This window comes from Ochlerotatus camptorhynchus, unplaced genomic scaffold (assembly GCF_037179485.1).
Source record: "Ochlerotatus camptorhynchus isolate MF236.1 unplaced genomic scaffold, CSIRO-AGI_Acam_v1.1 ptg000401l, whole genome shotgun sequence".
Taxonomy (NCBI): domain Eukaryota; kingdom Metazoa; phylum Arthropoda; class Insecta; order Diptera; family Culicidae; genus Ochlerotatus; species Ochlerotatus camptorhynchus.
In genome coordinates, this window is record NW_027040887.1 from 3830047 (window position 1) to 3844543 (window position 14497).

Consider the following 14497-nt stretch of genomic DNA (forward strand, 5'->3'; position numbering starts at 1 on the left):
GAATTCGTTATCAGTGGCGTCAGCGTCATCATACGAACCTATCTCTGAACGGAAGGTGTGGTTTCATGGCAAACAACTAAACAACAATAAAATCATATTTTGAAGAAAATGGCATAACTTCCCTTTATTACATGTTAATCTATCTCGAAAGTTTTGACTTACATCATAACACTTAAATTTGTGTGAAAACGGAGCTACTTCCGTTCGAAGCAATGCGGAATGGTCGGGAACGGGCCCGTCCACGGAACGGCTTGAGATAGGTTTTGTCCTGGGTAAACTCAGCCGGTGTGTAAAACGGCCCTTCGGTTTCCAGGTAGATATCCAAGCAGGACATAGCACGCTTCAGTTGCAATGAGAGAATCGTTTTCGGGTGCTTCGGTGCCTGCAGGCTGTTGATCCAGTACTCCATGTCCTGTGGAAAGTCGTAAATAAAAAAAATAATTAAAAAGCACAGGGAAACGATGGCTCAAAGCTCACCCTAACAGCAGCATTATCAGAGGCCGAGTGCTTTCCATTCCAATTCAGCGAAAGCGACCACAGTGATGTACTTTCCGGGAAATCACACGGAACGCAAATGTAGCACTCCAGCTTTGCTGATCCACGAGTGATGATCGCCCTAAAGTACAGGTCATTTCCAGTGGAATCGCTGTGATCGATAAACTTTCCTGTTACGTTCGAAGCCACGTATTCCGAGTCCGAAAGTGCGGTCCACTGAACCAAGGTACTCGAGATGCGAATCGGATTGTTATGTTCCATGTTGATCGTGGTATCCACGTTGCCCGTTTCCAGTTCGTGAACCTGCTGATACAGTCTGAGCCTTGCTTCCCATCTGGTACGAATCGCTTTGATTATAGTCGGAATAGTCTTCTGCCATTTATCGCTAGCAGCGAGGAACTTTTCGCCAGAATCCACGAACTCGATTCCACACAGTTCCTGGGCCCATTTGTAGGGCTTGCCCAGATTTTTCTCCTTCATCATCGATATGAATTTCTCCATTCCGATGCTGACCTCCTGAATTTGGAACTTGGTCTTCGGGTTCGGACTGCCTTCACCATTATCATCCGGGAACAGTTCATTGAGAATGTTCTCCTGAGACATTACGTCTCCCGCTGCAACTCCGCTTACTTCAAATTCAACCAGCGCACACTTGACCGTAACAAATCCTGCGTTCGGGACGTACTGGAAAGTCAGAGCCAGCGATTCCTTCCCGTCTCTGCTTTTGATGGTAATCGTAACGCTCAACGGATGAGGCCTAACCAAAGCCTTACGTTTCTGCCTCATCGGGTCCTGTTGCTTGGTAGACTTGCGACGGTTGTAGCTTCCTCTGGTCTCTCGCTCGTTATCCCCTTCGTCATCAGACTCACAGTCAATGTTACCGGTTATTTCTATTTGACGAGCTTCTTCCTCATCACCCTGAACGGATGTCAATAACATTGGATCTACAAAAACAAAACACAATCTTGATATAATGTTCAAAACCAACCTACAAAACCTATCTTACCGCAAGCTTCCCCGTAGGCAGTAACATTAGCATACAGCATATATAGCGGCTGCACCAATAGTCGAACGGTTTTCTGAATCTCCCATCCCTTCTCAATCGGCATATCGAGTGCCTCCTGCAGGGGCCGTGTAGCCACCAGCAAATCCTTCAACCTCGGAGCCAACGAATCCAGCCGTTCTGTTTTCGATACGATCTCCTGTGCAATCTTTGCCTTCGATGATTGTAACTCTTTGCAATGAGCATCCAGTTCCTTTCGCTGTTGCAATTCCCACTCCAGCCTAGCGATTCGTCGGGCATGTTCATCGCTCTTGGTCTTCTCGGGACGTGAAATCGTGTCTGGCGCTTTATCGTAAAACTCCTCCACCGGTACCAGTTCAATTTCCTCATCCTGGCTTTTGAACAAATAGCACCGCTGAACCTCCTTCTTCAGGTGATCAGCTTCATAGAGCAGATTTTGCAACTGCAGTCGGTTACTGTCCACCCGTAGCTTTTCCTTGTGCAGAGCCTCCCTTCCATCGCGAATACGTACCTTATCCAATCGATTCAATTTCTTCAATGCCACGAATGCCAACGAGCCATCAACTCGCTTTTCGGCGATTTTAGCCTTCGCCTCATCGGAATTATCCTTCTTCAAAGTGGCGATTTCATCGAAAAGCTTTCGCAACTCGTCGCACGTACTGTAGAACACCTGAGCATCTTTCTCCGGTGGCCGCTTGGCGGCTTCCTGTTCCTCGAAAGCGATGGTGTTCTGCCGGAGAAACAAACGTAAACAAAAATGGTTACGGTAATGCTCATCTGAGCTTACCGCATACAGGTCCTCCTTGGATAGCTTCGTTGGGGATGTTTCATTTACGGACGTTTTCCTCCGCTTTTTGTCACTTCCTTCGCGATCGTTTGTCTCGGTTTTATTGACCATTTTCTCGTTAATATTCCCGAAAAATAGTGTGGAAAATCTGACGCATAAAAGTGAAACTCCAAACCAATATTTTTTTTTGCGATTCTACACGGTAATCGCAAAAAACTCTTTTATGACTATAAAGTACACATTTTTGAATGAAAACGGGACTACCCACAAAATGAGTAAAATTTTACACATTTATGAGTAATTACTAGTACAAAAATGAATAAATTTTATGCATTTATGAGTAACAGATACTCATAAAAGGTGTAAAAAATACACACATTTTAGGTGTAGTCCCGTTTTAGCCGAATATGCATACTTTATAGTCAAAATTGAGTCCTTTATAGTCATTTTTGCGTATTTTTCGGTTTCCGTGTATGAGGCACTGTCAAAGTAATGTAGGATTGGGCGATCTTGGGTCGTTCTTTGGAAGATCGATTTTTCCATCCAGTTTCCGATTTTCCACACTGTACCAAACCACCGTCCTCTGTTCGAATGAAACCTCAGACCATTCAAATCGAAACATCGAAATCGCCTTTTCGAATGAAAGCTGCAACCGGATGACGGTTGTTTTGAAATCAGATGATTTTCCTCTCGAATACAGGATGAACATTGTTATGAAAAGGCATAGGGCCTTCAGTTGGAATGCGTAATGCTCTCTGCAGAATGGTAATCATCTTAAATTGAAATTAATTTGGTATTGGCTCAGCCTCTTAACACAAATCATTCAAAACGATGATGTAAATAATTCTATCGAACGTCATTTTTTGCTCTGAGCAGACAAACGAGGTGGAAGCATAGCCATCGCTATCAGAAGTGGTACGAGCATTGGTAAAGAGTGGAAACCGTAAATTTTCTATTTCGTGGTGGAGGAAGTTTCCTCTACCAACCAATAAGGATTTTTTGTATCCATAATGTTCATGGCTAATCAATATGACAATGTAAACAATCGAATTAATAATCTAATTTAAAGCATTTTCAAGTCATCCTATTCTTAAATTGTTGTCCTCTGAGCCTGAGTTTTACAGCCAATTTTCAAATAAATATCATACTTTATTTGGAGGACAGTCATATGGATGCTCATCAGTTGATGACGAATTCAACCATTAGGAAATCATCCGACATTCGACAGCATATTGTTAAAGGTCTCGAGCAATACAATAATCAGTTGAAGTATTACGGATGTGTTCGTTCAGTGCAGCCCAGTGGCAGGCGCGTAGGCAACATGTTATTGTCGCGCTTATGTTAAATTCTCATTTGGTGACGGTCGAAACGCGCCGCTCATAAGCGCGATGCAACTCCACCCATAAGGATTATACACAGGTGTGTAAATTAGATAGTATTTTATGGCAGCGGCTTGAGGAGTGAATCCTGGATAAATAGCCGCCGTGTGTTAAATAAATGGGCACAGTCGTGCGGCCATAAACAGAAAGCAGATGGTATAATCCCATTTGAGAAATTATCCTGCAACACACAATATACATGTTATGAGATCAATTTAATCAGTCGATCGATTCTAGAGCCAAATATAAGATCGATCCTTCTCTGAAGATCGCCCAATCCTAAAATAATGACCCGACCAACCATAAGCACATGAACCCCTCGTTATCAACCGTGCTGCCAAAAAATGATGTGTGTTTTGTTTTACTTCCGAGTTACATTCATGCTAACACACACTAATGCAATGCGATTGTTTAGTCGATAAGCGTGATTAATTCACCTAAATTAGTTAGATTGCAAACCTTTAACTAAACAGGTTGATGATATTTTCATATATTATTAAGCATTATTAAATAATAAAGAATGTATTAATATCTAGCAAATAACTACAATTTCAATGGGATGCTACTATCTGCCTTTGAGCGGCTTGTAATATTGATACCTATAATCATATTTCCCAAAACCGGTAAATACAAAACATAGAACAATAAGTACACAACAACACATCTTACGCACATGGTTATAGAAAAACATCAAGTTGATATCCTTCATATCACGATTACTTTTCTTATCATTTTTGCGCTGGTAAACAGAAAAGTACAGTAGTTCTACAGCAAACCTTCCATGTTTCAACGGCTACTCCGAACCGGATTGGTTACTGCTTACATAAATTCCGCCGCGTTCACTTGTATCAATCGTACGTTTACCATCGGAGAAAGTGTCGCAAAAATGAGTCTGGATCAGGCCAAGAAGATCGCCGCTTTCAAAGCCGTGGATGAGTATGTAAAAAATGATACAGTGGTAGGAGTCGGCAGTGGCTCGACCGTAGTCTACGCCGTGCAGCGACTGGCCGAACGGGTGAAAACCGAAGGACTGAAATTAGTATGCATTCCGACGAGCTTCCAGGCGCGTCAGTTGATTATAGATAATGGTCTGGTGCTAGGGGATTTGGAGCAGAATCCTAAGATTGACTGTGCCATCGATGGTGCCGATGAGGTTGACGCCGATATGGTCCTAATCAAAGGCGGTGGCGGATGTTTGCTGCAGGTTAGTTTTGGGGGTTGATTTTACAATTGAGCATTGCTCTAATGGTGTTCATGCTTTACAGGAAAAAATAGTGGCTTCCTGTGCTGATCAGCTGATTGTAATTGCCGATTATACTAAGAATTCCAAGAAGCTCGGAGAACAGTACAAAAAGGGTATCCCGATCGAAGTTGTTCCAATGGCGTATGTTCCGATAAGGAATAGGGTGGCTGCCAAATACGGGGGTAAATTGAATCTTCGAATGGCCGTTGCAAAGGCTGGTCCGGTCGTAACGGACAATGGAAATTTCATTCTCGATTGGCACTTCCCGGAAGGCGACTTCGACTGGGATGCCGTCAATCGGGACATCATGATGATTCCTGGTGTGGTCGAGACTGGGTTGTTTGTAAAAATGGCATCGAAAGCCTATTTCGGTCTTGCCGATGGATCTGTCACCGAAAGAACTGCCTAACAACAACGTACAATAATTTCTCACTCAAAGTTTATTGGTGTTTGATGCAGCTATCATAATATGTTCAATAAATAAATAACAAAAGAGCAAAAAACGGAGATGTATCTATCGATGGTCAATAATGTTGATGATGGCAGAACGTTTCACATTTTGTTCTTCAGTTGGATTGATTACGGTGGTACGGAGATCGTTTGCTTAAAATGCTTTCTTATTTCGCTCCGGTAGAAGCGATTCCTTGGCAAAGTTAAATAGCGACAGCAAGCCTATCTTCTTCCGACTGGAGAAGTAGTTTGTCACCACGTCGTTATCACCTAAAAGATGCGTTCTTTCGTTGCTGGTTGGCAGAACATTGTCATTGGCCGATAGTGACACAAACAGCGCAAACGGCACCAACCATAGGCACAACGTAAAGTATGCCATTACCTATAACAGAACGATGCAAAAAAGAAAATAGATTAAAATCGTTTCCCTCAAGTTTGCGTAATCCAATTACCTCCGTGAATGGATGGAACTGCTGTTGGAAATAGATGAAAGCCAAGTAGTGATTCAATAAAAGTAATATCACAGCACCCAGAAAGCTGGGCGAAAGGAACTTCACGTATGGGAAGTTCTTCAGTATGGCTGCATGTAAGCCCTGGGCTCCAACACCGCAGAGTATCAACGTCCAGGTGAAACGTTCCGTAAATATGAACACCGCGTAAAGTAGAACCGACCCGACGATCATCCAAGTAATGACCTTCTTAGCCATGACCGTGTATTCCTCTACCAGTTCGGCTAGATAGTAAAGGCCAGCAGCTGCAAGTAAACAGAACATTGATCATCATTTGGACCGAAGCCAAAAACACCCCGTGCCAATGGGAAACTCCTGCTTTTTTGTGCAGTAGGGTTTGCGTATTCACAACAGATTTTTTTTTTTCTTCTGGGAGCTGCCCATTGGCCACCTTGATGGCGGGAACCAAAACAAACCTATCGATACGGTTACGAAGCAGATCTGCACCAACAGTGAGACATAGCTCAGCAAACTGAGGAAAGTCATTCTGTGCTCGAGTTACTTCACTTTTTTTTTAATTTGATGCACTTTGAAGGATAAATTGTCACGAAACTTACAGCTAATCAAACTATCTACAATTTATGAGTTCATTTTCACCGAGGAAAATTTTGTTTTTCACGATCTTCAGCCGCAGACGACACCGTCGTCGGCACAGAGAGAGAAAATGCGATGTGGAACAAGATCGAAGTGATCATCAAACGCAAAAAAAAAACCTCGAACCACCGTTTCGGTGAGAGCGATGAGTCAAAAACGGAATGACATCGAGAAACGTCACATTGTGGCCCTTTGGAAACGCGTTATCAGCAAGCGAGTTAGACCCAATGAGCGTGAACTCGGTGTAAACAGGTGAGGCAATAGTTTCTCCCGCGCCGGTGGTTGAGTGCTCGGTTTAGTGGGATGCACAGCAAAAAAAGTTGTTGAATATTACATCGAAACTGCTGCAACCAGGTCAATCAATCGGTTGTGTAATATCACATTGTACGATGTACATCGATTTTGCGAACAAAATTACATCCATTGATGTAATATTGTATCTGCTTTTTGCTATTACATCATTATTTCATACATCAGCTTGAATTACGTTGATTGATATTACATTTTTTTTTTGCTGTGTGGACGGCAGTGCTGAGATTTGTCATTGTCATTGACAGACTTTTGCGCGATATCGACAAAATTGTTTTTCACATATAGCGAATTCGTTTATTATCGGGGTTGGAACCAGTTCCAACCCAGTGCGAAACCGAACTTTTTGTCAGTATGAACCTCAACCTGAGCTAGGTTTTAAAAACAAACGAGCAAACTGACGTTTGTCAGAAAACAAGCAGACCCAATCTTGATACCCGATCCAGGTTGGAACTGAATAATAAACGAATTAGCTAATAGTCAATGATAGACTTGATCCTCAAAAAAATCTTTGTCAAAATCTCATTCATTTTTTCGTCAATGACAAAGATTCACCTGGTAACAGAAAGGGTAATTTCTTGCATTCTGAGACACATTATTGTTATCCAAGCTGTTCAGGCCGTAGATGCTTGTTCACTTTAATGGCTCCATGTAATTGTTTTCCTCAAGCCATTTAATTTCATTTTCAATTTAGCTAATAAACAAATCAGCACATGTTCGTCACTGACAAAAATGCCACTGACAATTGACATGGTTTGCCTTGACGATGACTGTTAGCTCAAACGAGTGACCAAAGCAGAATTTTGAGTATCACCGTGTGTTGTCGAAATTGTGCAGCACTGATGGACGGTGCCGGTGGTTGAGTGGTAAGCGTGACTGCTTTCTCACCCCAATGGGTCTAGGTTCAATCCGAGCCGAGGTCGGTGGGTTTCTTCTGAAGCATAAAAATGTCTGGTCACGTCTTCCTTCGCAAGGGAAGTAAAGCCGTTGGTCATGTGTGTGTTGTGAATGGCTGCACGGAGAAAAAATACTAAACAAAATTTGAGTTCTTTCTACTTAATATTGAGTTCAGCCTCTCACTTGCACTCTTTATTGTTGTCAAAAAAGGAACGAGAGATTCGACCCAACGATATAGTTCAACCCAATTAGTTACTTTTGAGTAAATTGTATATTCTCCAATTTACGCGAATTAAACTTAATTTTGGGTAGAATATATTTAAGAGTAGGCGTTTTTTTTTTGCTGGTGTTAAATGGAAACTACTATACATATCTGATTTACTCATATTTGGGTTATTGGGCTGAACCCCAAAATTGAGGGAAAAGTACTTGATTTTGGGGAGTTTTTCATCTCCGTGTGCGATATCCTACGCAGGTGTGGAAGAGGCCTTTCTGCACATTCGATTGCCGTCAGTGGATGGCAATCGATGTCCGTGGGTGATTGGCTCTAGATTGCGGAACAGAGACCGACGTTAGATAAAGGAAAGAAGAAGAAGAAGACAGGTTCTCCAGCTATTAGGTTTTGCACCGTCGGGGTTAACCTCAATCTGATGGCAGTTCAGTGGTACTGTTTACTTGGACTTAGTCGATTTTTTCTTGGGTAGATTTTCTGGATTATTTTTCAGATTGCAGTGAGATGTAAACCACACTTTTGCAATGTACACGAGCAACATCCTTTCATCACGCATTTCCTCGACAAATTTCAAGTTATAATTCGGAAATCTTAGAATATTTTTTTCCGAAAAAACTTGTGCTTGTAAACAGTACCACTGAGCTGTCAAAAGGGTTTAGCCGATTAACATTGAGTTCATTTGTGACGTCACGCTACAGTACCTGATTAGGTTCTGAAGCGTGACGTCACAAATGAACTCAGTGTTAATAGGCAGAACCTTTTTGACATTTCAGTGTTACTGTTTACCTCTGTTTACAAGTAATTAGTCGTTTTTTCAAAAAAAAAAAATATTTTAAAATCTTCGAATTGTAACTTGAAAATTGTCGAGGAACAGCACGGTGAAAGGATGTTGCTCGTGGATAATGCAGAAGTGTTGTTTACATCTCACTGCAGTCTGAAAAATTATCGAGAAACCCGCATAAACGCGAACCATAAATTGACCTTACCGATAATGGTTATAAATTGTTTATAATCCCTCCTTAACTTTAACTGAAATGGTTTTGGAACCTTACATGAACGTTTGTGTGATAAAGTTTTAACCTTATGTATTATGGTTTTTAGGAAGCGGACCTTACAAATAATGGGTCGTTAAGAACCATTACCATTCCAAATTCTTGTTTTCTCCATACATTTTCGGAAAGAGAACTATATTAGAACGTTTTTACTTATGGTTTGAGAACATTAATGCAAGAGCAAATTTTCATTACGTCGAATGTAACAAAGGTAAACAAAGTCGAGCTATCAGTGTCAATCGATTCTCCTGCTATTACACTATATACTGTCCGAATATAGGATCAAATCCCATTTTTAAATTTATTTACCAGTCAAATTGCTTTTTGACGTAATCACCTTCCGATCAAAATAGTTTTCGATGTTACTTAAGTCACCCAATTTCTATGGAGATGCCGTTTGACTTAAGTAACAGCGCTGAGAAACCCGTGAAAAGTGTACGTTCGTCGTTTCGCTTTCTCATTATTAAAGTGAATAAATCGAACTGTTTGTTGCTAAGATGATTTCGGTGGTCCTAAAATGATGAATGGGCTGCACGTGAGGAGACGTAATTGATAATTCTCCCGAATATCCTGGTAAATACACTTTGACTTAAGTAACAATAGGGGCCACCAAACGACGTATAATAACTTTTGACTCAAAAACCAGTATTTTTTACCATGTGTCGCCGCCAAAAGCTACTTTCTTCTCCGGTTAGGGAGAGTCTTTCGCTTTCAAGTCAGACACTGTTTCTCGATTCTAGGAGCTACTTTTTTCCCCGGTTAAGGAGAGAAGTTTTCACTTCTAGGCCGAAAGTTCTTTCGGATTCAAAAAAAGAGAAGAATCTGGAGTAACCTATGAAACTTCATTTTATTCAACAAAATTGTACAAAGTGATCTTACAGCTACGTGTTGCATTAGCAACTTATAATTATGTAAAACTTTTACTTGGTTCGTCCAGGGTTTTACATATCCCTTTCAATACCGGACTTTTGACCTAATTTTGCCTATTCTATTAGCTAGGATTTCGATCGCCCTTGAAAGGGTAAATTTGTGTTATTTGGATCTTATATACTATGCCCTCTCAGATCTGGGATTTCTCAGGTTATCTTGTAAGTTTATTTCTTTTTGTAACTCAGATCTGATATGGCTCTACAAATAAGAATGAGACATTTGTAACGTTTAAACATTATAATTATATCCTTCGTTAAGGATAAACAGAGAGGGAAAGCTAAACGTAACCTAGATGCGCAAGCATGCCATGCGTGGGCGTGTTTATCCTACTTGAACGCAGAAACGTTCCTAAGTAAATACTGCAGTTAGATTATGTAAAACGAGCTCTCGCTCCTTTTGCCCTACTTTTCATTTCATATTCTTGGCCTTGGTATCAACGTCAGCTAGGGCTATGCAAACGGGATGCAACTATGTGGTTATCTTATGGTTTTGGTTTTAAATTAATTGCCTCGCGGTAACATTCCGGAGCCCGTAAATCCTTCTAGGTTTACTTATATATGATCGTTATTCCGCGAGTGTAAGATTGGGTATATTGTTGGTGCACTAGGCTCACCCATGTCTACATGTGCGGTTGCTTCATCCTGATTAATGAATTCTATATTGTTTTCTCGTTGGGACGTTCTCTTCATTGCATTTCGATGAGAAAGGAAGCTTGTTAGGGAGTCCCAAAATGAAGCTAGCAATTGCCAACCTAAACCGTAAATATCGTACAATATGCGCCCATGCATTATTGTATCAATGACGAATTTAATTATCCGACTGATCATGTATATTCCTATAAACGTGGATGTTATGTTACCAAGCATATTAGACCATGACATCAACTTCTCCCAAAATTTTCCAATTATATTTTCGACAAACTTGTCTGAGACGAGCGCCTCAAAACGAAATCCTTGATACTCTGGGTGCTCACCGATCAAGATTTTGTGTAATACGTTAGACGCAACTCGTCTATCTCCTTGCTCATATATCAAGTTTCTCATCTTTATTACGCTTTCTGCGTCGTATACTCCGCTTTGCATTAAATTTGGGAGTTGTGTGTACGACCAAGTATTTAGTATATCCGTAGTAAGTTTTAAAGGAGCAGTGGTTTCCCTGATGCGACTGTCGGTCGTATACCATCTTCCACCTATTTGAAACTTAGCTGGTAACAGGGGTGTACAATCTATTTGAGTGCCTCTGTTTTGTAATGTTCGTGTTACTGGGGCGATGAACATCGTTTGATTATTATAAGCTACGGGTATTTCTTGATAACAATTGTCATCAGATCTGGGTGTTACATATACGGGTTTGCATTCAAGAATATGTAAAACTTCACCAGCTACAACTGCAGTATAGCCAGATCTTTTGATGATACTGTTTACAAACTCTGTTGGGTTAAGGCGTGCTAGAGTTAATTTAGTCTCCATTAGTGTTTTATCAATTTTGCATATTTCAGTCATAACTGTGTTATATAGTTCAACCATGCTTTGTCCAATATAATTTTCAACCAATGTTATCTTGGAATTGAAATAAGTAAACAAATCAAAATTCTTTCCTGTCCCTGATTTTTTGCTGAAGGGAGACTTAAAACCTAAAACCTCAACGATGATAATTCGTGGGTGATCGGTCATAAAACCCAAGTGGCCACAGACCTTTGTGTGTTCTCTAGCTCGTATTGAAAACAGATGTGTTTTAGAGACGGTGCTATAAACAACATTAGAATTACTGCCCTGGTTTCGAGTGTTTTTGTTTTCGGTTTTGTTCACCAGGCCCTCATAAATTATTTCAAATTCGGTTTCTTCACATTTCTTGTTGAGTGCTATGTCCCATGTGATGTAGCCATCCTCTGAATCTAAACATTTTCCTTGAGAGTATGTGCAGGCCAAACTATTTTTTAAGTAAATAGCGTCGTTTTCGTAATCTACGGTAGCAACATAATCACGTAGCGTTATTTCATACTCATAATATACCAAGGCATCGACCCAGGTATAGACAGGCGTTCTGTACGTTCCGCCTTTGCAATTACTTCCCCACACAGATCCTGTTATGAGGACTTCTCCACGTGTAGTTGCGTTCCGCTTTAATTCACGTAATCGATAGTCATGCGTTAGTCTGACAATTCCTAATTGATGTGAGAGTTGACATTCTTCAGATGAAAACTCCTTTACAATGTATTCGTAACCTCTCTCATAATCAGAAGTATGAGAATGCATTCCACAATGTTTTATGCTTCGTTTAATTATAACCTTGCATTGGAACACTCTTATTTCACTTTTAACATTTCTTTGTAATACTTGTATTTGTACCTCCACAGTTGATAAGTTATTCGATGGTGGAATGCATGAAGCTACATCCAATAACGAATAACTTGTTAAATTAACTTCTGGGTTGCCGCAGTCATATGCAATTAATCCGGATCCTTCAAAGGATAATACACTTCCGAAAATTGCAAATGCTAAGTACAAAACCACCATAAAATTTGCCCATGTGACAGGCCTTATGATTTTCTTTGGTTTGGGTTTTGGTGTTGCAATTTCCGCAGCTATTTGCTTTACTTTGTCAATATCGACACGCCTTCGTTTTCCACATTCGTATCCCTGCGAGGTTTCGTCATTTACTTTGCGTATCATTCCCACAAAGCAATCTTTCTTAATGGTAGTTTCAACATCTTGGTGTTTCAACACCCGTTTTGATGCTACTTGTTCTTTTTTATTGTCTTCATTTGAAGAAGCTTCGCCTGGCGGCTCAACATCCATAATAGCCAATTTGACTACTGGTCGAGTGTATTCTCCAGAGGCTGTTTTCACAACAGCCGATCTTACCTGACCATCCTTGCCTACATGTGTTTTCAAAACAACTCCCTTTTTCCACTTTGCCTTTTGATCATCTTCAGCAATCATAACGATGTCTCCTTCCTTTACATTTTTCACAGCTTCCGACCATTTTGATCTTTTGGCTAATGAAGGAAGGTATTCGTGTAACCACCTATCCCAGTAAGTTTTAGCCATAGACTGCACTTTCTTCCATTGTTGTCTAGTGGCCTCTGCCTTCGACACATCATTCAATGATGGTTCGGCACCGCCGGCACAACCAATTAGGAAGTGGTTTGGAGTGAGTGGTTCGTCATCCGTGGCATCTAAAGATATTTTCGTCAAAGGTCTACTATTTATTATATTTTCGATTTCTGTTAATAACGCACGGAATGTGTGTTCTGGCATAGTTTGATTTGGTAAAAGACTTTTAACTTCTTGAACCAACCTTTCCCATGCTCCACCAAAGTGTGGAGATGATGGAGGGTTGAAATGCCATTCAATTCCTCTTGACGCAAGTCTGTGCTGAATCTTTTTTAGTTCATTGTCAGCTCCTACAAAATTAGTACCGTTGTCGCTATAAAGGAATTTTATTCTGCCTCGTCTGTTCTGCACTGAGTTCAAGCATAATAAAAATGCATCTGCAGACAGATCATGGGCTATTTCAAGATATACTGCCCTTGTTGTCATACATGTAAACAATGCTCCCCATCGTTTTTCTGTTCTCCGTCCGATGGACACATTGTACGGCCCAAAGTAATCTACTCCGGTATGGGTGAATGGTTTCACGAACGGTTGCAATCGACACTCAGGTAGAGGTGCCATTTTAGGGGTATTTATCTTCGCATTTTCATTTTTACAATGTTGACATTTTTTTATTGTCCTCTTCATTCCAGCATCTATTTGGATAACATGATATTTTTGTTGCACTGCTGCTATCGTAGCCTTCATTTTTTTATGTTTAAACTGTTCATGTTGATTTTTCAATATTAAATCAACTACATGATGCTTTGCTGGAAGTATGTAAGGATATCGAGCCGCATAAGGAACGCACTCTGCATCCTTATATCGTGTTTCTGATTTTATTGTACCATTTTGATCTAGGAATGGTGTTAGCGTTCGTATTTTGCTAGATTTGTCAACCGTCTGTTTAACATTGAGTTCCGTTAACTCATCTGGAAATGCATCCCATTGAGTTTTCAGAATCAGCAAAATTTCTGCCCTTTCCATATCAACAGCACTGATGGTCTTATCGAATCTCAATTCTTTGTTTGTTTTAGACCTAAGCCACTCTATATATTTTATTGTAATGCATACAGACCTCTTTAAACGGTCCCAATCCGAACACCATTTAACGTTCAGCCAATCTAAATTTGGTTTGCTTATGCCCTTTATCGAATGTACGGGACGTAATTCTTCATGACTTAAGTCTGAACTATGATTGTCCCCATTCACGGATGGCCAATGTTTCTCGTCCAGCTTCAAAAACGCGGGTCCTTCAATCCAAGACGATTTCGATTGCCTTACTTTAGTTCCTTCATCAGCCGGGTTTGCTGCTGAACTAATATATTTCCATTGTGATTCAACGGTGCTTTCGAGGATTTCACTAACACGGTATTGAACGAATTGTTTGAACTTTCTTAATTCAGATTTGATCCAACTTATGACTGTTTTTGAATCGGACCAGTATATAACCTGGTCTATTTGTAGTCTTAATGCTCTCTGTACTGTATTAGATAATCTT

The 14497-nt window shown here is 40.5% G+C and overlaps 3 protein-coding genes across 3 annotated transcripts; 1 reads left to right on the plus strand and 2 right to left on the minus strand.

Annotated features, from left to right (window-relative positions):
• Nucleotides 1-107: 107 nt before the first annotated feature.
• On the minus strand, nt 108-2473 carry LOC135710702 (THO complex subunit 5 homolog). Its single transcript, XM_065233348.1, has 4 exons — nt 2307-2473; nt 1502-2249; nt 478-1439; nt 108-412 (listed from the first exon to the last, which is right to left on the minus strand). The coding sequence occupies exons 1-4, from the start codon at nt 2415-2417 to the stop codon at nt 173-175; spliced, it is 2061 nt and encodes a 686-aa protein (XP_065089420.1). The 5' UTR covers nt 2418-2473; the 3' UTR covers nt 108-172.
• A 1924-nt stretch (nt 2474-4397) lies between these two features.
• Nucleotides 4398-5435, plus strand: LOC135710703 (ribose-5-phosphate isomerase-like). Its single transcript, XM_065233349.1, has 2 exons — nt 4398-4889; nt 4951-5435. The coding sequence occupies exons 1-2, from the start codon at nt 4467-4469 to the stop codon at nt 5335-5337; spliced, it is 810 nt and encodes a 269-aa protein (XP_065089421.1). The 5' UTR covers nt 4398-4466; the 3' UTR covers nt 5338-5435.
• On the minus strand, nt 5351-6525 carry LOC135710704 (protein TEX261-like). Its single transcript, XM_065233350.1, has 3 exons — nt 6304-6525; nt 5831-6132; nt 5351-5760 (listed from the first exon to the last, which is right to left on the minus strand). Exons 1-3 carry the CDS (start codon nt 6371-6373, stop codon nt 5533-5535), a joined length of 600 nt encoding a protein of 199 aa, XP_065089422.1. The 5' UTR covers nt 6374-6525; the 3' UTR covers nt 5351-5532.
• Nucleotides 6526-14497: the final 7972 nt, after the last annotated feature.